At 36.8% G+C, this 22,618-nt stretch overlaps 1 protein-coding gene across 1 annotated transcript in view; it reads right to left on the bottom strand.

Moving 5' to 3' along the window:
* The window catches only part of RBBP8 (RB binding protein 8, endonuclease), a gene marked incomplete at its 3' end in the record, with an annotated part of 62,906 nt that extends 44,986 nt beyond the window's left edge, over window positions 1-17,920 (bottom strand). Inside the window, exons 1-2 of the mRNA XM_084252685.1 lie at window positions 17,647-17,920; window positions 6,468-6,510 (exon numbers count right to left, since the gene is read on the bottom strand). Coding sequence (XP_084108811.1) covers window positions 6,468-6,510; window positions 17,647-17,755 — 152 coding nt within the window. The 5' untranslated portion in view covers window positions 17,756-17,920. The remainder of the gene's footprint in view (window positions 1-6,467; window positions 6,511-17,646) is intronic.
* Window positions 17,921-22,618: the final 4,698 nt, after the last annotated feature.

The following is a 22,618-nucleotide window of genomic DNA, read 5'->3' as shown; positions in this document are numbered from 1 at the left end:
ACATGAAAGTTAAAACTAACTTCAAGTACTTAATAAAATATTCATGTCAACTTAGCAATAAAAGTAAGGGCTTCTATGTAGGAATAAATGAACAATTTCCTTAAGAAAGCAAACTGGTTCACAGTTGCTTGTTGATTTTGATTTTTACTTTGTATTAATTAGTCTTTTTCCTGGTCCCTTATTTAGGTTTTCTAAATTCCTGCTATGAGTGAGACCATGGGGGGTTGGGGGAGGAGGAAGGAAGGGGTGAGGAAGGACTAGGGTCAAAATAAGGGGGGGTGCAATTGTATGGGGAATATAACCAAAATGATAATACACACATTGTGCAAAAATGAAAAAATGATGTAAGAATTATATAAAATATTAATTATAAAAAAGAAAGCAAACTGTTGAGTTTAAAAAAAAACATGCAATTTTGAAAAAGGATAAGCAAGGAATGTATTATAAAACGGTCTACTGTGGACCTCCTCCAAGAAAGTTAGTTATTACTATCCCAATTTACCAACTTCACCTATATAAGCAAGTTTAATGTACCTAACCTGTAGGCAGCATTTTACTATTCTGTCGTTTTCCTAGTAGGTAGCCTTTTGCCTTTCTGGGGTAAATGAACATTTTAAATGTAATTGGCATGTAAAACTGGGTAAATCTTGTATATGAAAATGTAACTGTACTAAGATAGATAACAAAACCTCCCATATACCACACATATCATTCTTATTATTTTAAAATAAATGTCGTATTATATTGGGGGAGGGGTAAGAGAGCGTGGAAGGGGACTACAGGGAAATAGAAATCACTATGAATAAAGAAAATGGAGAAAACAATGTATGTTCAATTTATACTCTAAAATAAACTTTATTTGTGATAAGAAATTAAGGCTATGAAGAAAGTCCTAAACAATCGCAAGGCATTTGTTTCTTTGTAATTAAATTCCTTAATTTAAAAATAAGGGTTTATTTGTAGGTGGGTCATTTATACTTTAGAATTTTTAAATTCTAAATTCAGCAGCTTCAATGGAAATTATCTTAGTAAATGCCTTGGAGCTGGAAAGCTGAATATATTAAATGTCATCTTTATATCTCCTTAGTGGAGGATAAATCAGTTGCTGTTTTTCCTTAAGTAATAGTAATAAGTAATGAATAGATTCACTAATTGACCTTAAGACAGGTAATCAATAAGAAAGTAATGTATACATATTGGTAAAAAGAAAAACATTAGCCATATGCAGATATAACCATCATCAAAACACAGGTTTGAGGGCCTCCCTGGTGGCTCAAGGGGTTAAGCACCACACTATGAAGCAATCCGCAGCCTCTGTAGCACGAGTTTTATTTCCAGCTGGCCAGGAAGATACCCACATGGTGTGGCAGACCTTTCCTGACTCGCCCACTGCTCCCCCCTCAGCAGTGTACTTGGGTCAATCTGCCTATTCTGTTCCCCACTCTGTCTCTGGTGAATCCTCTCAACCCCCACATCTCTGGCCTATACCCCAGCTCTTTTACGCATAAATAAATAAATCTTAAAAAAACAAAATAAAAACACAGGTTTGAAACAATTAAGTGATAGACAAAGATAGGATAGTTATTACTTCCTTTTCTAACTGCTTCTTCCAAATGGGAATCCTTAAGGACTGAGCTATCTTACAAATATAGCTATTCTAACAGTAAGTTAATTTACATGCTGACTGTTACTGCACTCTAACGGAATATTATAAATATACCCTAGATAAAGGGGATTATAGTAACACAGGCAAACTTAAGTTTGCTTGGATTGACAAGCAAAGTTCTGGTCCCAAAATGCAAAGACCTAACTTAATATAAATTTAACATTCCAATTAATTCTCTGATTGCTCAGGGTATTCAGTTACTTGCCAGTACTTCCAAAATGTATAACCACAAGCTACCTGACACACACACATACAGAATAATTACAATATATGTTAAAAAGGTGTTGGGAGAATCAAATGATTCTGTGAAGTGGTACATGATACATGGAAAGGGAGGTATTATCAGTTACTGAAAAACCATCTCTATTTCCATTCTTTAATATTCAGGAATGTTACAGGAGATTTTTGACTTTAGGTGTGGATTTAACACATTTTGGATGAAAAAAAGTCTGTTATTAAAAAGGCATTTGTCATAAGGAAATCTAGATCATTTCTAATTCAGTCTTATTCAATCCACAGCATGATGATTCTGATTGAAGTTAAGAGAAAATACTATTTTACAGCTATAAATTGATCATTTAAAATAGTTATAGTTTAGAAACAAAATTTCTAGGCCTACATGAAGGATTCATTTTAAAAAAACTAAATTCATTTAAAAAATTTAGTGAACACAGTTTAAAATATATAATCACATAATAAACACAATGCTTTCTAGGTTTTAGTATTGTTTCCTGAAAATGACTAACATTTTGAAGCTAACAGATGCATTCTAATCAATGCTTGCAAATACAGCAGTCACAAAATCATTAACTTCAACACTGAACAAAGGTACAATATGAAGACTTCATTGTCTAACTACTAATGTGCTCTGAAACTTTATACTTTTTCATATCAGAAAAGGTCAGTGGGAACAATAACTCCTACATGGTGTTATTAGAGATAAAAGGGGAGACTAATAAAATAACTCAATAAGCAGCAATAGCTCTTTAGCATGGTATGTGTTAGATTACCATACCAAGTCACAGACAGTATTCATTCCTGGTTAACAATGCTTGTAGCAACCATCACTAGCTGGGCTATCACCAAAAATAAAGATGAAAATAAGCGAATTTCACAATTTTAAATTTCAAATGAATCAAAATTTTTTACCACTGAGGTTTTAAAGCCTATTTGTTCCTAAGTACAACAAAAATACTTCCCCTTTTTGATTTCAAATGGGCAGGAAAAGACAAGTTTATTTATTAGGGAAGAAAATGATCCTGTTTTCCTCATACAACTAATGCAATTTCATTATATTTGGTTTTGGACTTTTTTTTAGTATATGTGTTGCAGAAGCAAGACCTGAAATAAGTTTTATTTCAAGAGAATTTGTGTATAAAAAGTCTTCTTCTGTAACCATTCAGACAATTCTGAAAAACATACAGCTGTGTGTGTGTGTGTGTATCTATCTATCTATCTATCTATCTATCTATCTATCTATCTATCTATCTATCTACCTATCTATCTATCTATCTATATCTATAAGGTAATGCCATCTTTATTACTTAGTGTATTAAAAGGATGGGAAGTCTTTTAATCCCTGCTGCCCACAAAAACAAAAGAAACTTTGTGACATGGAAGGAAATCATGCCACAGGAGCTACACTGGAAACTCCTGAGTCAGAGAAGTAGGACTCGTCTAGGGATATTTTAGGTGCTTACCAATAACCATTTGCTTCTTATTCCTTGCTTAAAAAATACTGATTTTCATCAGCATTCAGCAGTCATCTGGAGAAAAGGTGGTAACGTTCTTCACAAACTCGGGATGACTCATATATTTTTTCATTGTTTTTAATGTTCTGTCTTAAAATAATTTTAGATTTAGAACTAAGTTTAAACATAAAACAAAGGCTGCCATAGAACTATCACCCAGCTTCTCAAAAGTTTAGCAGCTTGCATTACCATAACATAATTAACATAATCAAAATCAAGAAATTAACACTGATAGAATACTGTTAACTAATCTGTAGATTTTACTCAAATTTCACCAATTGTTCCTCCAATACATTTTTTTTTTTTCCTGGTCTATGATCCAATCCAGAATCACAAGAATCATACATTGCCTTTAATGTCATGTTTCCTGTTTCCTCTAATCTTGGAGAGTCTATTTTTGTCTCTGATAACCTTGACACCTTTCAAAGTACTAGCCAGTTACTTGGTTTACTGCCCCTCAATTTGAGTTTGTTTGATGCTCCCCCATGATTAAACTCTGGCAATGGATTAAGGGTAAGAATATGGCAGAAGTATTTTTTGTGCTCTTGCTAGTGTAGCCTATTTTTTTTTTCAAGATTTATTTATGCATACAAGAACTGGGGTGTAGGCCAGATATGCGGGGGGTGAGAGGATTCACCAAAGGCAGAGTGGGGAGTAGAACAGGCAGATCTACTGAAATACACTGCTGAGGGGAACACCGGGTGAGTCAGTCTGCTGTGCTATTTGGGTAGCTCCTTGGCCGGCCAGGAATCAAACTCATGCTGCAGAGGCTGCAGATAGCTTCAAATAGTGCTGTGCTTAACCCCTTTTACCACCAGGGGGGCCCAATTTGAGAAATTTGTAATTATTGTTTTTCGTCATACTTTCAAAAATTTTAGCTTCCGCTGGTGATTCTTGCCTTCAACAGTTACTGCTGTGATGTTTGCCAAATGGTGATTTTCTAACATTTTTAGTAATTAATGTATTTAATAACTGGAATTTTACTAAGGAAATGCTGTCCATTTATTCTATGTGTACAGTAATTCACTATTATTTCATTGTTCAGGTTGTCCTAGATTTTGCAACTAGAGAAGCTTTTCAAGCAGTTTTCTTTTGTACTTTTATTTGACATGTTTCCATTGCTTCTGAGCATGTTCTTTCTTATTTTCTGGTATGACAAGTTGTTCCAACTCAACTTGTACTTTGCATGCCCCCAAGTCCTGGAGTCAGCCTGTTTTCCAAAGAACTTTGATTTCTTTTACTGGAAAGTAGTCTTTAAAATCAAGATCTGGGCTTCAGGAATGTATATTACTGTTGGGAGCCACTGCTTGTAGGCCCTCTTAGTGGACCAACCCTAGGAAGTACATGTGTGTCCTCAAACACATGAACATGATCTGCATCTATAAAAACCATGAGATAATAACCCCAATTACTACAGAACAGCATGGGGCTCATTCTATCCCTATCCCTCTCCTTTTATTTTTTTAAAATTTGTAATTCCTTTATCCAGATTGACAGTAACCTGGATCTCTTATTCAACAATATAGTTTCTCAATCCTAGAATACACTAAAATATAGAGTCAGAATCATTATTAGTCTAAGTCAGTTGTGTTAATTCAATTCTCTTTACTAGTATTATTTAGGAATGAGCACACAAATTAATTAGAGGAAGTGTACTGGGGCTGGAAAACTTTTGCAATTTGTAAAAAGGGATACAAGATGTAACTGATAACTAGAATGATGGCCATCCTGTCATTTTGCAGTGAGTCAAGACTAACAGGGAAAACCAGAACACTAAAGATGGCACAACAGAAAGAAAGGGATAACCTGAACCTTTGATTATTTTGAGTCATTGAATAACCAGGCTTAGAATCTCCCTATTAAGGGTTTTCTATGTGAAAGAATACTTCCATATGAGAGAAGTGATTTGAGGCAGTCATTTCTGGTTTTTTAAAATTTTTCCTCCACAGTTAAAAAAATATCCTAGTAAGATATGCATCCTATATTTACTACTTAAAAAAGGCTTAACTGATTTCTCTGTAGGGTAGAAAATTAACTCTCAATTGTGGGAACTAAACATAGTTCTACTACAGAAAACAGAGAAATGGAATATTTCATGATTAAGGATGCTGAAAGTGGCATCCTCAAGGTAGAAACAAGTGTACTTTCAACCATACAAAGCTTAAGTGTTATTCAGTAAGAAAAATTATGAAAGTTTAAAATTTTCATGATTTTATATGTCTAAATCTAAGTCACCTTCCAAACATGACTTTCTACATATAAATAAAAACTCCACAATTTTCAGCTCAGATAAAGTATTTGCTTTTGAGACTATTGGGTGGCTGAGAAAACTAGCTATTGCTTACAGACTTAGTCATTTTAGGAATATGAAATAACTGAGGTCCATTGGTCTATACTGTCAAGCAAATATATTATTGGTCATAATAATTTTTTATTATGAGTAATAACATTCTACTATGCCATTTGCTTCAGATTTATGAATGTGGAAGTTCTGGAGAATCATTAAGTAAAATCTGCTCCTGACTTAAAAAAATCAGATCTGAGCCTGCTCTTAATAGTCAAAACAAATCAACAGAACATCGATAATTTCAACTTAATGAAAAGGGGTCTCAGAATATCCACTTAGTTTTCTTATGAGTTTAGAAATCTCAGAATTATTCTTCTCCATATCTTGTAGTATCTCAAATTCCAGATGTTACTTATATTGAGAAAAGATTGTCACTGATGTATCAAAATAGGTTTACAGATCACCTTAAGTACTATGTGAAAATATAATATTAAGACATTAGTAATATATCATATATAGATTATATATTGTATGTACTTTAATATATACTCATAATACATATAAATACACTAGAATAAAAATATATGTAAATATTTACTAAGGCCATATTATTCCTTTAACTTTAAATTTTGAAGAACTGTCAACTGTCCAAAATCCATACTACGGAGAGTTAATTTCTTTATGAATAACTGTTGAGGTCAAGTAGGACCTCAGTATCAATTACCTTGTAAATAAGACATTAATGATATATACTGATACTTACAAAATTCGTTCTTTTTTCAGTTTGGTTACTTTTACTTGTAAACCTGAAAAACAAAAAGAAAAAAAATCACAGTATTTTATTTATAGATTTTACCATTTCTGAATGAGCTGGGTCCCATTAATTTGAGGAGTGTGCATTTCCCTTATTTGTACCCTAAGGTCACAAAAATCTATCTGCAATATTATTACTTTTAGTCTTTTATACGACAGCCAAGTAGAATAAAATTTTCTTCCCCTAAAGTGAGTTACTTCCTTTCTAATAGCAGGGGCAAGCATATAATTAGAGGTGCACTACAAATGAAAGTCTATGTTCTGACATAGCCTATGTATTTGCTAATAGCAATAGTGCTTATGTAGGCTCAAGTCTTCTAGGATTAAAACAGATTGTGGCAGGAAGTCCTGGACTAGGAGCAAAATTGCTTAGAGAAAAGTACTTAACAACAGGTACTATAGTGTTTTTAATGTCAAGATATCTTCTTAGACGTAACTGCAATTTTAATTGATTCCGATAGAAAGTATAAGAGACAACACTTGCTTATGAGACTCAGGCAGTTAATGTGAAGAAAGCAGGTTGGTGGGCACTGAAACTTCAAGGAAGAATATGGAGAAAATTGACATTTCTAATTTTCAGAAATAATAATTAGCAAAAGGAGAAAAAAAGTCATGAAACAAACACGAAAATATATCTATCACTAACAACAAAATATAAATCCAAGTGAAAACAACTTACAAAAATGTAACAGCCAATGTTGATAAAGCATTATAAAAACTATATTCCCCTAGTTTGCTGGAGATGATATAAATTGGTAAATTCTTTTAGAAAGCAAATTAGCAATACGTAATAGGACTTTTTCAATCATATTTCACTTTCTGGATTCTAATCTAAGAACAGAATCCACACTATAGAGAAACTCATGTCAAAAAGAAGTAAACCATTTATAGCAGTATAAAATGCTTAAAAGAGGCAAATGTTTAAATTATGGTAAGAACCAATTGAAGGAATAATGTACAGCTGTTAAAATCATTAGTTAAAACATTAAGTCTATTTAACACCACCAAACTGCTTTGTTGTCGCTGTCTTTTCTCTATCCTATTTGGACAATATGATCATCATAAAGGGGGAAAGGGAGTTTTCGTGTTTACTTTTTCTGATTAAAATCAATCCAATTGTGCATACGTCAATGTTTCCAATTGTGGACAATTCACTCTTTTAAAATAATGGCCAGAAAGTTTAGAAGCTCTCTACCTACTCAAGAATTTCTTTTATTTACAACAGTCCCCAATAAATGGGTATTAGCTGGCTGATTTCTGAAAAAAATCAAAGAGTTACTATTTATCTTTTGTAGTTTATCTAATTATATACTTAGAAAAGGTTTTCATATAATGTATATAGATACATTAAAAAATTTGTTGTTTCAAAGAACATGATTTTTCCTTAATTGGATAATCTTTGAAACAGCATAAAAACAATCTATTCATTTCTTCTCTCCACTTCATGGTGCTAACTCAGGATGAGATCACAGGGATACTGGTGGGGAAGTCAACTCCTCTTATTGCCCCAAGTGCTAATGATTTAATGTCAAGAAATCTAGAAATTATGAGAAAAATAAAGTATTTTTTATGTTACACTTTTGCCCTATACCCCAAATTTCACATCCAGGAACTGTCCAACTAGCATGATACATTTTATTCTCATTACATGGCCTATAATTTGAATGAATATAATGTAAAATAAAAAAGTGTTAAGAATAAACTTGTAGGGCCTTCCTGGTGGCACAAGGGGTTAAGATGCAACCTATGAGGCTGTCCGCAGCCTCTGCAGCATGAGTTTGAATCCCTGGCCAGGCAGGCAGCAACCACATGGCGCAGCAGACCTTTCCTGACTCACCTGCTGCTCCCCTCAGCAGTGTACTTTGGTCATTCTGCCTATTCTGTTCCCCACTCTGTCTCTGGTGAATCCTTTCACCCCCCCCCCCACCGCCATACCCCTGACCTCTACCCCAATTCTTGTATGCAAAAATAAATAAATCTTAAAAAAAAAAAAAATAAACTTGTAATCAAATGTTCAGAGCAGCTTCACACGTAATAATTAAATTCTAGAAACAACCCGATGTACTTCAACTAGCAAACTATTAAAAAGCAAAAAACCAAAGCATGGTGCATGCATCCTTGTACCACAAACACTACTCAGCAATAAAAAATAATTAACTTGATACAAGCAACAACTTGGCTGGATCACAAGGGAATTATGCTGAGTTAAAAAAAAAAGTCAATCCCAAAGGCTATGGCTTATAGGATTCCACTTATATAACACTCTTGAAATGACAAAATTATAGAGATGAGGGGAGAACAGATTATGGGTGGCCAGAAGTTGGAGGAGTTTGGGCAGGAGGTAGGTGACTGAGAACTTAAAAGGGTGGCATGAAGGATCCTTGGTGCTGGTCAAAGGAATTATATAAATTGCAAAGCTACCTACAAACATGCACATGTGAGTGTATGTTACACACATGTGAATGCATCTAAAACTGGTAGAATATGAAATTGGTAAACTGTATGCCAATTTCTTGGCTGTAATACTGGTTATACAAGATGCTACAATTGGGGGAAACTGGATAAAGAGAATACCACCTCTTCATATTACTTCCTAAAAGTACAAGTGAATCTACAATTAGCTCAAAAGAAAAAACTAAAAGAATTTATGAAAATATATTTGCCTTAAGAGAATTGAAAAAGTTGAAATCTAAAGCATATCAAATGAGGGAAACCTTTAAATATTAAGGATGAAAACTGGTACAATCTTTTGATTTTAAAAAAATCCTTCCACCTGTTATGTTCCTAGTGTAAGAAGTTTACTTCTTTTTCAGGTAATATTTACAAACTCATGAGACCTTTAAAGTACTCAAAGCATCAAAACATTTTTAAAGAATTAAGAAAAGAGGGCCTCCCCCAGTGGCACAGGCGGTTGAGCGGAGCGCTGTGAAGATGTCCGCAGCCTCTGCAGCGCCGGTTCGATCCCTGCCAGCTGGCAAGGGTCCCACATGGTGAGGCAGACCCCTCCTGTCTCGTCCGCTGCTCCCTCACCTGCTCTGTCTCTGGTGAATCCTCTCACCCTCTGCACATCTGGCCTGTACCCCGGTTCTTGTATAAAAATAAATAAATCTTCAGGGAAAAAAAAATGAAAAAAAAAAAAAAGAATTAAGAGCTTATGACCCCTATCAGGTTGAAGGCTCAAGTCAGCAGTTTTTTCCCCTCTCCTCTTCCCTTTCCAAAGTGTGTGAAAACTTACTTGACAGATTTTTTTTTTAATTATTGCAGACATATAAAACTCTGGTCTTCCTTTATAAGTGAAAAGTGCAACCAAAGATTGAAATACATTCTTTCTGTGAACCATTTTAAGAAAAGAAACAATGAGATAGAAAATCCATATAAACTTCAAAAGAAAATTCTTAGGAAATATGGAAAGACTACTCTTTTATCTTGTAAGTATTCAACACCTGTGAGGCCTTTGTTCTGTCATGCAGATCAGCCCTGAAACGGGTTTATGTGTGTGTGTGTGTGTGTGTTTAAATTTTAGCATTTGCTATTCATCGAGTCAATTAGGCATCTACAATTAGAACCCCTATAAAGTGTACTTTAATCCTGCTCCACACCCATTGGAAGGAATGAGGCTATACAACAATGCAGCTCCTGTATGAACAGGTAGTCTGTTCAACAAAGTATTTGAGATTGTAACAGTGGCAACCTGAGACACCTACTGAAGAAAAAAGCACTCAAAAGACACTATATTACAATTAACCTTCCATTTACACATGAATTTGGGAAAACATGAAACAATTAAAGGCCCATATGTGTAGTTACACAGAAATTTAAGAATGCAGAAAAAAGACAAAATCAATTTACTATAAACAAAAGTCACTGTTACATTAATTTTTACTTAGTTCTCTTCCTAGTAATAAACAAATGCACTGTTCCTTTAAAACAACTTACTGATGGTTTCAACTTATAAATTAAAAGCCTGGCAACACCTTTCTTGATAGTGACTTTTTATATACTGCTTAAGTAATTTAACTTCTATCAAAAATACCACTAGTATTTCCATAATTCCCAAATAATTTCAATTCTTAAGTGACAACTATTGTTTTTATGACATGCAGCTAAATTTAAAGTGTGTTTAGTGTGCTCTTAAGATTTAAAGATCTCAAAATGGGCTAATAATTTTTGCGGATTTTATTGAATTTATTGGATGTTAATGCAAATAGTAAAAGAACAGATATGAGTTACTAATCATATTCTTAAAAATGAGGACACAGATGTCATAAAATAAAATTACATGCAATTCCTTTCATTGTTAATTTGTGTAGACTTTAATAGGAATGTAATTTTAGGGGAATTTTTGGTGAAATGTCTGAAAAAATAAAATGGAAGAACAGAATGAATCAAGAAAAATTTATTAAGCTGTCACAGCCAAGAGTCCATTTAGTAAAATTAAGGCATTCTGAAAAGAAATATTCTACATTCCATTTTATTATCTGTGCCTTTAAAGAAACCTGATACTTAAAGAGATTTAACAAATTTAAAAAATTGTATCCAAATGAGTAGTTCACAAAAATTTTTCATATTTAAAAAACTTTGAAATTTTTATTAAATTCCATTAAAATGTGTTAATTGAATTCAAAGATAAAGACTGTATTATCATAACAATGTGTTTAACCCTAATACTAGCAGCATTTGTTGCAAGAGGAATATAAGACACAGAATGAACAATCACAAAAGGATATAATTATCCTAGAGATATAAAAACTCCATAACCAAAGCCTCTAGAATTTTCAACAAAAACGGTCTGGTTTACACACTTCTGTTTTCAATATAAGTTCACAAACTTTATTCCTTCCTAATTGTAATAGAAATGCATCTAGTTTGTTATAGTCGTGTGATCAGTAAACATACTGTTTGAATATAGCATTTTTCTGCTATCATTTTATTATGCAATATAAACTCAAATAAAACAATATAAACTCTAGACACATACAGTAGGGTATTCAGTTACACAGAAGTTCCCATAGACTCGCCTGGATATCTAAATAAAAATTACACATCTCGAGTATTACCACTTGTAGCATTTCTGGCTTTTTGTTTATTTTTTAATGGACGTGAAGTTTTAAAAGTAATGAGTCAATTCTGATTCCTATATATATTTCAAAACCTGCAAAGTCTGGACAAGTCCATGTTTGATGTCTTTCAAATAGCCTCTTATACTGGTCTGTCCAAGTGGATTCTCCACTTTAAAAAAAACTAAGTACCCTTCAGGCATGTCTTTGATGTTATCACATAGTCATAGGATCTAGTTTTATAGGAAACTAAGTAGAACATATTGGGGCTATGTTTTATAGGTCCTGTTTGTAGCACATTTGCCTATCCTCACCCAAAATGTTTTTGAATAGCATACAAATTAAAAAAAAAATAGTGCTCATGCATTTAATGCCTTTTAAAACCCATCAGTTGTTTCTGTAAATTAACAATAAAATGTTATGATCATAAATGGGTAAAATATACACAAGTAATTTTGACCGTGGAAGTGGCTTGGATCAACATAAAATATACCAGAGGCTGTCTTTTCTCATTAGCTCAAACATGTGTTCACAAAACACATAGATTTTAACTCACAAATGTCAGGAACTGCTATATTCCTTGCCTTAAGTTTTTCAGCATGTACAAACTCTCCTGGGAGTATGATGGCAGTTAGAGCAAAATCATGGGAGTAAACAATTTAAAAGAATTATCTTCTATGTAGCATTTGTTCTATAATCTGACTTATGACATATTGCTCTTATTAAAGAGTAAATTATTTTTCTTGTTGCTTCCTCATCATAAAACAGGTCTCTGAAGACCCAGAAACAAAAGAAACAAAGCAGAAATCTGCTTCACTTAATACAGGGTCAAATATATTATCCTTGTTCAAGTAAGTGTCTAATAATAGAACTGCTGACTTTAAATGGTCATGTATAAAACATCTAAAAGGACAATTCATATGCAATGTTTCTGAAAAACAGGAATAGTAGAGTTAAGTAATGAAGTAGCAAAAATAACAGATTAAAGCATTATGTTCACTAATCATAACTACAATAAGCCACATATATTTCTTTTAAAACTAGTAATGAAAAAAAACCACAATGCCATTCCTGTAGAATGATGATTTATTTTTCCTCTCCCAACTTTTTATTGTATTATCTAAAAATAGAAATTTTAAAGTAAATGGATAATTATTTCAAGGCTTTAGACATACAAAATTTTGATGTTTGCATATATTAAGGGATTTTAAAAGCTAAAGAAAATGGATCATTGATGCAGCCCAAAAACAGGTATTTCATTCAGGTACCATTTACTGACTCCTTTTTAGCCATGTGCCATTCAAGTTACTTACAGGAATGCTAGTGACTAAGACAGAAACTCTGCACAATAAAAATTTATGAAACAACAGAAAATAATTATTGAGGGATAAAGAATTTAACTTTATGCCTAATATGGCAGAATACTAATTCTCTATCAAAAGTTTAACAAGGGCCTCCCCTAGTGGTGCAGCAGTTGAGCGCTGGGCTGCAAAGCTGTCCTCAGCCTCTGTAGTGACGGTGTGATCCCCGGCCACCGGAGAGGGTCCCACATGGCGCGACAGACCTCTCCTGCCAAGCCCGCTGCTCCCCTCAGCAGTATATTTTGTCAGTCTGCCTGTTCTGCTCCCAGCTCTGACTCTGGTGAATTCTCTCACCGTCCCGCGCTTCTGACTGTACCCAGTACTTGTATAAATAAATAAATCTTAAAAAAAAAAAGTTTAATAAAAACTCAAGTATATCTGGGTCCTATTCAAATTATTTAAAATCCTGTATTGACTTTCAGTTAAATATAAGCTTTTTAAATAATATGCAACAGAAACATTCTGATAACAGTTTGAATTTATAGCTGTTCTTACTGGTAAACCTAAATGTTGGAGTCACAGCATTATAAACAAAAAGATATTACTGCTCTTCAAAAGAATTTAGAAAATTCCTTTGAATTTCTGTACTTTTTAATAGCTTAAGTAAACTAATCTGCTTCAGATATAAATAGCTCCTAGAAATTGAGATGTCAACATTCCAAGAAAACGAATAAATATACAAACAGTTCACAAAAAGGAAATAAAAATCACCCTTACATATAAACATATTTAATCTTGCTCATAAGAAAAATATAAATTAGAACTTCAATTAAAAAATATCAAAGAAATACGGAGATGTCTTTGAGGTACAGATTTGAATAAACCATGTATAAAAAGACATTTCAGATAATTGGGGAAATTTGAACATGATTATCTAGTTATGTATTTGATAATATTAAGGAATTGGTTTTGCTAGTATGATAATGGCTTTTTTGTGTGAAAACTACTAATTGATACACACTGAAATATAGATAAAATTACATGAGAGGCTTCTAAGGAACTGAGTGGTAGTAAGCAAAAGTACATGAAATGTAGGTAAAATAATGTATCATGTACTAACACTTGATGGGTATATTTTTGTACTTGTGTGTTTCACCAAATCAAAAAAGTCTTAAAACTTTAAATTAGAAAACAATATAGAATACTATAAACATAAAAGATAATAAAAGTGGTTACATGTCTGTGTGCATAGAGGGGAATAGGGATAACTTTTCACTGCTTGTATTTTGACATTTTTAGAAAAAAGCTTGTTATCATAAAATCAATGGGTGAAACAGTAACACCATTGATACCTAGATTTCTAAATAAACTCTATGATACCCTGATTGCATCAGCAATCCTCTACGTTGAAAGAGGGTTTTAGTGGAAACAAGGATCCGGATGATCAAAGAACAGGTATAACAGAGTAATAAAGATGTAGATGAAGAGGCAGAAGTAAACACCAACCTTTCATAACAAAAAACTTAAAGTTTCCAATGTTTATCTCAGCTAGGAATTCAAAAACTAGTATTAAGAAGTAGAATATTTCTGCCAAGTTGTAGGACACCAAACCAACACACAAAAATTAGTTGTATTTTATAAACATCTTGAAAAGGATACAAAGAAAACAATTTAACTTATTGTACCATCAAAGTGAATAAAATAATTAAGAATAAGCTTAGGGCCTCCCTGGTGGCACAAAGGTTAAAGATACAGTGCTACAAAGCGATTGCCAGACACTGCAGAATGAGTTTGATTCCCTGCCAGGGAGCTAACCCACATGGTGCAGCAGACCTCTCAGTTTTTCCCACTGCTCCCCTCAGCAGTGTTATTTCAGTAGATCCGTCTGTTCTGCTCCCCACTCTGTCTCTGGTGAATCCTCTCACCCACCCACCTCTGGCCTACACCCCAGTTCTTGCATGCAGTTTTTTTAAAAAAAAAAAAAACTGTTGCAATAGAAAATATATTATACATATTAGGGTATATCTTTATCATTTTGAAAAAAAAAATAAGGAATATAACCTTTCTGCTGTGAAAAACATTAACACAATGAAAGGTCAAGCTATAGACTAGAAGAAAAGACTTGCAAATCAAATAGTTATTAAAAGACTTGTATCAGAGTATAAAAAGAACTCTCAAAACTTAGTAGTGAGGGGGAAAATCCAACATTTAAAAACAGAAGATTTGAACAGACATAGACACCTCACCTGAGAAGACAGAATGACAAATCATCACATAAAACATACCTAACATCATTTACCATTAGGGAAATGCAAATTCAAACTAGGACACTGTAGTACTACACTCCCATTAGAATTGCTAAAATTAGGGCCTCCCTAGTGGCCTAGGGGTTAAGTCTCAGTGCTATCACCACTAAGGCCTGAGTTCAAATCCACAGCCAGGGAGCTAACCCACATATGGCAGAGCAGAAGACCTCTCCAATCTCACCCGCTGCTCCCATTGGGAGTATATTTCAGTAACTCCGCCTGTTGTACTCCATACTCTGTCTCTGGTGAATCCTCTCACTGCCCTGTACCTCTAGCCTACAATCCAGTTCTTCTATGCAAAACAAATAACCCCCCCCCCCCACAATGAGATACCATTGCACATCCATTAGAATGGCTACAAAAAACAAAAAACAAAACAAAACAAAAAAAAAAAATCAGGGACTCCTGGTGGCCCAAGGGGTTAAGCAAAGCACTGGGAAGCCATCCACATCCTCTGCAGCACAAGTCCAATCCCTGGCTGGCCAGGGAGCTACCCTCATGGCGCAGCAGACCTCTCCTGACGCACCAGCTGCTCCCCTCAGCAGTGAATTTCAGTCTGCCTGTTCTGTTCACCACTCTGTCTCTGGTGAATCCACTCACCCCCCACACCTCTGGCCTGCATCCCAGCTCTTGTATGCATAAAGAAATCTTTAAAAAAATAAACTCCCATCACCTACCCCATTCCATCTTAGAGCTATACCAAGCGTCTGTATTTCCTTGAATAAAATGTGCTCCACACTTCAATTATAAAGCCTGATCTGACAGCAAGCCTCCTCCCTCCTACACACACTCATTCCCTCATATCTGGTTCGTTCTTTATGTATAAATTCCCTCAAAACTAGGACTGTATGATTCATTCTTATTCATAAAGCCTGGCACATTTAAGTGTCCCCCAAAATATTTCTTAAACAAGTGTTTTCAAGTACATTGGGGCTTGCAAGAAAATTCTCAGGTTCATATACACAACACATTAATGAATAATCAGTCCATTTTCATGAAGTTTCACCAGAAACTAACTTATCATAGAGAAGTTCCAATACAACACACATACTATACTTGAGATTCAGGTGGATCATATTTTAAATGCATGTCAGTATAATGTTACAGCTACAAAGGACTGTAACAGTAACCCTACGTTGTACTAGGTAATCAACACATTAAAAAAAAAATGAGGGGTCACCCTGGTGCGCAGGGTTTAAAGACACAATGCTATCAAGCTATCGCCAGTCACTACAATATGAGTTTGATCCCAGGCCAGGGAGCTAACCCACATAGCACTGGAGACCTCTCCTGTCTCATCTGCTATTCCCCTCAACAGTATATTCCAGTAGATCCACCTGTTCTGCTCCCCACTCTGTCTCTGGTGAGTCCTCTCACTCCTCCACACCTCTGGCCTACATCCCAGTTCTTGTATGCATTAATGAATAAACCTTAAAAAGACAAAACAACAAATGATATAGCAAGGATTTCCTACCTTCCTACACATGGGAAAAATGCATTATGTTAAAAATCACAGAATTAAATATATTAAAACTTAATATCAAACTTTGAGCTTAGTTTTAATACATGATTCCTTTATATGTAGTACATCTTAACATCTTCATAAATATGTATACTCTCATCCCAGCCACAACTGCTCAATTTCCTGTAAAACTGTATTTCACATAAATCTTTACGCTCCTATTTTGTTATACTATAATTATCTGTGTACATGATTTTTTTTTTTAAACATTTATTTATGTATGCATACAAGAACTGGAGTACAGGCCATAGGTGTGGGGGGTGAGATGATTTACCAGAGACAGAGTGGAGAACAGAACAGGCGGACTGACAGAAATACACTGCTGAGGGAAGCAGTGGGTGAGTCAGGAGAGGTCTGCGGTGCCATGTCAGTAGCTCCCTGGCTGGGTGTCAAACTGTGCTGCAGTGGCTGTGGATAGCTTCACAGGTTGCGTCTTAATCCCTTGTGCCACCAGGGAGGTCCTGTGTACATGATTCTATGTCTAGTAGATTGCAAGCTCTTTGAGGGCAGACTGCCATTCATTTTTGTCTCTCAGTTCTTGGGCACAAATAGAAACATGAGTATTTGTAGAATGACTTATGCAGTACTTAATGTGTCTATAAATAATCCTGTGAATAACTTGCAGCAGAAAATTAAATTTGGAGATGATGTAACTTAGCTGAGATCAAGTAAATAATGAAACAGACTCAAATTCAGGTCTTCAGTGAACAATCTCTATGTCCCTTCTACCACATCATATGTATTACACGTGTAGTTAACTATTATTACAAGTTGTGCAAGAACTACATCCTGTAGTTGTCATTTATTGTGAAAAAAACAACCACCACAAAAGTGAATCATAAAAAATTATAGTAAACATTAAAATGAGAATTCTGAACTGTCATAGGAAGTTATTTATTATACTTACAGTCCTAACAGAACACTATTGTATTTAAGATTTTACCTTGTACTTCTTTATCATGATATTCCTTTAGTTTTGTCCAAAGCTCCTTAAAATCATTAGATATATCTGCAGAAGTAGGGCTTCCACAACTGCTTCCGGAGATGTTCATCTTGCTAAATATGCTTCACACTTCTTTTTGCCTTGTGTTTTCTAAGCTTTTTCTGTTACATTATATAGGTATGAAGTTGTCTTTGGATACTTGAAATACCTGAAATGACAGATTGTTAACATTAGTTAATTTCATTTGTCTTTATGTAATTTGAAATCAGGGTGATGTTAAGCTAAGCAAACTATTCTCATGTTTTCCTTATTTACCAACAATTACTTTGAGAACCTGGGTGATGGGAAGTGAAAAAGAAGTAATTATGGTGAGAAAAGCTCTGATTTCAGTTGTTTACCCTTCAGTTAACCTAAATTTCAAGCAAAATTTCTTATGCCTGCTAGAAAGAAGTAATTAGTTAAACTGATAATTCTGCTACTGAGGTCTATAATCATTCATGGTCAGTACTGATTTACCATTACAAAAAAATATATTGCTCTTTAACTTTGAATTGATATGAAATGCAACAACATAAGAGCAACTTCTCTAAAAAAGACATTCAGATAGCTTACAGACACAAGGAAAAATGTTCAACAGCACTTTAGGGAAATGCAAATCAAAACCACAATGAGATATTACCTCCTTTCAGGGAAGAATGGCCTATTATCAAAAAGAATGGAAACTAGAAGTGCTCACAAAGATGTGGAGAAAAAGGAATACTTATATATTGTTAGCGGGAATGTTAATTTAGTGCAGCCTCTTTAGAAAATGGTATGGAGATTTCCTTCTTTTTTTTTTAAGATTTATTTATTTATGCATACAAGAACTGGGGTAAAGGCCAGAGGTGTGGGGGTTGGGGGGTCGGTGAGAGGATTCACCAGAGACAGAGTGGGGAACAGAACAGGGGGACTGACTGAAATACACTGCTAAGGGGAGCAGCAGGAGAGATAGGAGAGGTCTGCTGTGCCATGTGGGTCACCTTCCTGGCCGGGGATCAAACGCATGCTTGCAGTGGCTGCGGATAGCTTCATAGTGCTGCAACTTAACCCCCTGAGCCACCAGGGTTGCCCCCAGTATGGAGATTTCTTAACAAAATAAAAATGGAAATACCATAGAACCCAGCAATACCACTCCTGTGTATTTATCCCAAGAATATGAATACTGTAATATATGCAGTCCTATGTTCACAGCAGCATTATTCCCAATAGCTAAGTGGTGGGACCAACTTAAATGCTGAACAGTTGACTGTATGAAAGAAATTATGGGTACACTCAATGGGATACTACTCCGTTATTAAGAAAGATGGCATCGGGCCTCCCCTCGTGGCGCAGGCGTTTGAGGGCAGCACTGTGAAGCTGTCTGCAGCCTCTGCAGCGCCGGGTTCCCAGCCGGCCTGTGAGGGTCCCACATGGCGCGGCACAGACCTCTCCTGTCTTGCCTGCTGCTCCCCTCAGCAGTGTATTTTGTCAGTCTGCCTGTTCTGTTCCCTGCTCTGTTTCTGGTGAATCCTCTCACCTTCCCACGCATCTGGCCCGTACCCTGGTTCTTGTATGATAAATAAATAAATCTTAAAAAAAAAAAAAAAAAAAAAAGGAAAGATGACATCTTGCCTTTTGGGACAACACGGATAAAATTTGACAGGATTAGCACAGTAATAAAAGTGAGAAAGTGAAAGGCAGTTACAGGGTGGTTTCACTTATTTGTAGAATATAACCAAAACAAAACACACTGGCAAACCAAGACAAAAATAACAGACTTTAAAAAATATGGTGGTTACCATGGTAAAGGGAAAGAGGAGTGGATGAATAAGTACAAAGGGTAAATTTAATATTTTAAAGGCCCTAGAACTCTGATGGTGGGTGAGTGAAGCATACACACATACAGAGGTGTGAAGTTGTATTTCCCACATTAGACAGTTTTATAAATGAAGGGCAAATCAACAAAATTCATTAAAAAGCATTCACATTTAGGGCCTCCCCTGGTGGTGCAGGCGGTTGAGCGCAGCGCTGTGAAGCTGTCCACGGCCTCTGCAGCACCAGTTCAATCCTGGCCAGCCGGCGAGGGTCCCACATGGCGGGGCAGACCTCTCCTGTCTCGCCTGCTGCTCCCCTCAGCAGTGTATTTCGTCAGTCTGCCTGTTCTGTTCCCTGCTCTGTTTCTGGAGAATTCTCTCACCCTCCTGCACATCTGGTCTATACCCTGGTTCTTGTATAAAATAAATATATAAATCTTAAAAAAAAAAAAGCATTCACATTTATACACACACACACATTCAGCAACACAACATAAAAAGGGAAAAGAAATTATGTGATTAACACAAGGGGATCGTAAGAGATTTCTCATCAGTCAGTAAGCAAGGGACTCCCTGCTGGCACAGGAGTTGAGGTCTCAGCACTATCATGCTACCATTAGCCACTGCAACATGAGTTCGATCCCAAGCCAGGGAGCTGACGCACATAGAGCAGCAGACCTCTTCTGTCTCACCTACTGTTCCCCTCAGCAGCTTATTTCAGTAGATAGCCCTGTTCTGTTCCCTACTCTGTCTCTGGTGAATCCGATCTCCCTCCCCCAACCTCCCCACACCTCTGGCCTGCAGCCCAGTTCTTGTATTCATAAATAAAAATAAATCTTAAAAAATAAAGAGAGCAAGATTACATATAAAAGCCACTTAGTGAACTGTAAAGCACTACAGAAATAAAAATATACTTTTATTACACTTTTCAAAAATTGTAGTTAGACTTTTTGAAACAATCCATTAAAACCAAACATACACAGAATTTTAGATATTAGGGGAATGTTGTTAATTTTCTCGGGTATAAGAATGTGATCATGTAAAAAAAAAAAAAAAGCCCTATCTGTTAAAGAGACATGTACGGAGGCATTTACAGGTAACACTGTTAGGGGGAAAAGGATGTCCTAAAGCACGCATGGTTGAGGACCCACAGCCAGGCAACCCGTTTTATATCGGGGCTGCTCCGTAACAACACTACAGTATGTTATCACCTGGATTTCCTTTAAAATACTCAAGCTAAACAACAATTGAAAAAATGGATACTGGGTTGAAGATAAAATAAGAAGGGATGAATCTTGATAATTACTGAAGCTGGGTAAGAGATACATTCATAATTCTAAGGTTTCGCTCTTGTTCATTTTTTATTTCCATAAAGAAGTTTTAAAAAATGAAATTGGTATAACTTCCCCCAGAGGTTTGCTTGTATTCTGCTATTTCTAGATCCCAAGATGAATCAGTGAGCCTATACAACTGACAGTAAGTCATCAGTAATTAAGTGGTAACTGTATGACAGAAACTGTGCTGTTTTATATTCACTTTTTACTTAATCTTCAGAATTCTATAAAATAGTTATTATATTAATTTCACTCTTGGGGAAAGAGGTTTAAGAGACTAAATGACTGGTCCAAGGTCACACAGCAGTGGTCAGGAATGGTGATGCCAATTAGCTGTACAATACTTCTATGTAGACAAAAAATAAAGTTTAAAACAAACTTGTAATTACTTTACTAAACAGTTATAAATTCCATCAGTATTAACAGTCCAATGTTTCCACACACACACATAAAAACAATTCATTAATAATAAACTTTAAAGTTCTGGCTCACAAAACTCCTTCCAACCTACTTGGCAAATCCAGCACTTTTTGTTGGCATCTCTCTCTTGACCTTGAACCGTTAGTCGCTGCACGACGGTAAGCCCTAATTTTCCAAAAATGTGCATCCTGCCTCTCAAGTTACGTTCTGGACTCAAAAGTCTGTGATAAGTTACTACACTTGCAGGCCTTCTGTACCAGTATAAACCGCAACAAAATATTAAGCCACTCAACAAAATCTTTCTTTCCTATCCCATACATCATGACAAGAAACATGCCTGGAGCTACCTAACGAACTGAACATGAACCTGCAACGGTGTTCTAACGAGTAAAGCTGGGCTCCAGGCCCTCCCACCCCAGACCTCTGGCCATCAGCCTCCCTGCGCGGGCTGCCCGCAGCAACCCCGCAAAGACAGCGCAGCGGGCGCGGAAAAGCGCGCCCCGCCTCTCCCGGCGCCGGACCGGAGAGGGCGCATGCGCGGAGCAGGCCCGCCAGTCCCGACCTCGCGCGGGAGACCCGAGATCCCCGCCCCGAGCGCGAACGCGCCTCCCCTCCCGCCCGCCGCGCCCCGGCTCCTGCCTCAGACTCCCCTCGCCCGCCGAGCGGCGGCAGCCTCCCGGGGCCGCGCGCCTGGGGTCAGGGCAGCTCCAGGCAGGAAGTGGCCACCACGACCCAGCGCTCCGGGGGGGGAAGGAGACCGCCCTTACTCACGGCGTCCAGGGGTGCCTCCCGAAGCCCGCGACGGGGGCGGCGCCTTCTGCGGCGGCGAGGAGAGGCCCGCGCGCGCGCTCGTCCTTCCCTCGCCCGAATGCCAGCACCCCGGGCGGGAAAGCCGGGCCCTCGGGGCAGCCCGCGCCTTCCGGGGGCGGGGGACGGCCTGAGGCCGGCCGCCGGACTTGGAGGCGAACGGGCCCGCCCCTCCCGCAGCCCGCGCGACGTCACGCGGGAGTTCCCGCGACGTCAGGCCCCTGCCCCCGACGTCAGGCCCCTGCCCACGACGCGGAGGGGGCGGCGCCCCTCACGCCCCTGCCCAGGGTCGGGGCCGGCCGCGGTGTCTGCGACCGGGGAGGAGAGTGGGGCGCCGCCGCTGTGTGCGCGGGAGCTGCTCCTAGAGCTGGCGACCGCCACATCTCACTTTTTGTTTTTTTAAGAACATATACCTTTATTTTGCATTTTCATCTTGGTTTTAATTCCCCATACAATTCCCACTCCCCCTTATTTTGACCCTAATCCCTCCTCCACACCCCACACCCCCCAGTGTGTCTCTGGTTTATAGTTGCTTGTTGATTTTGATTTTTACTTTATTATAATTAGTCTTTTTCCTGG

Source organism: Talpa europaea (assembly GCF_964194135.1).
Source record: "Talpa europaea genome assembly, chromosome: 13".
NCBI lineage: Eukaryota > Metazoa > Chordata > Mammalia > Eulipotyphla > Talpidae > Talpa > Talpa europaea.
This window is presented reverse-complemented; position numbering and strand designations above follow the sequence as displayed.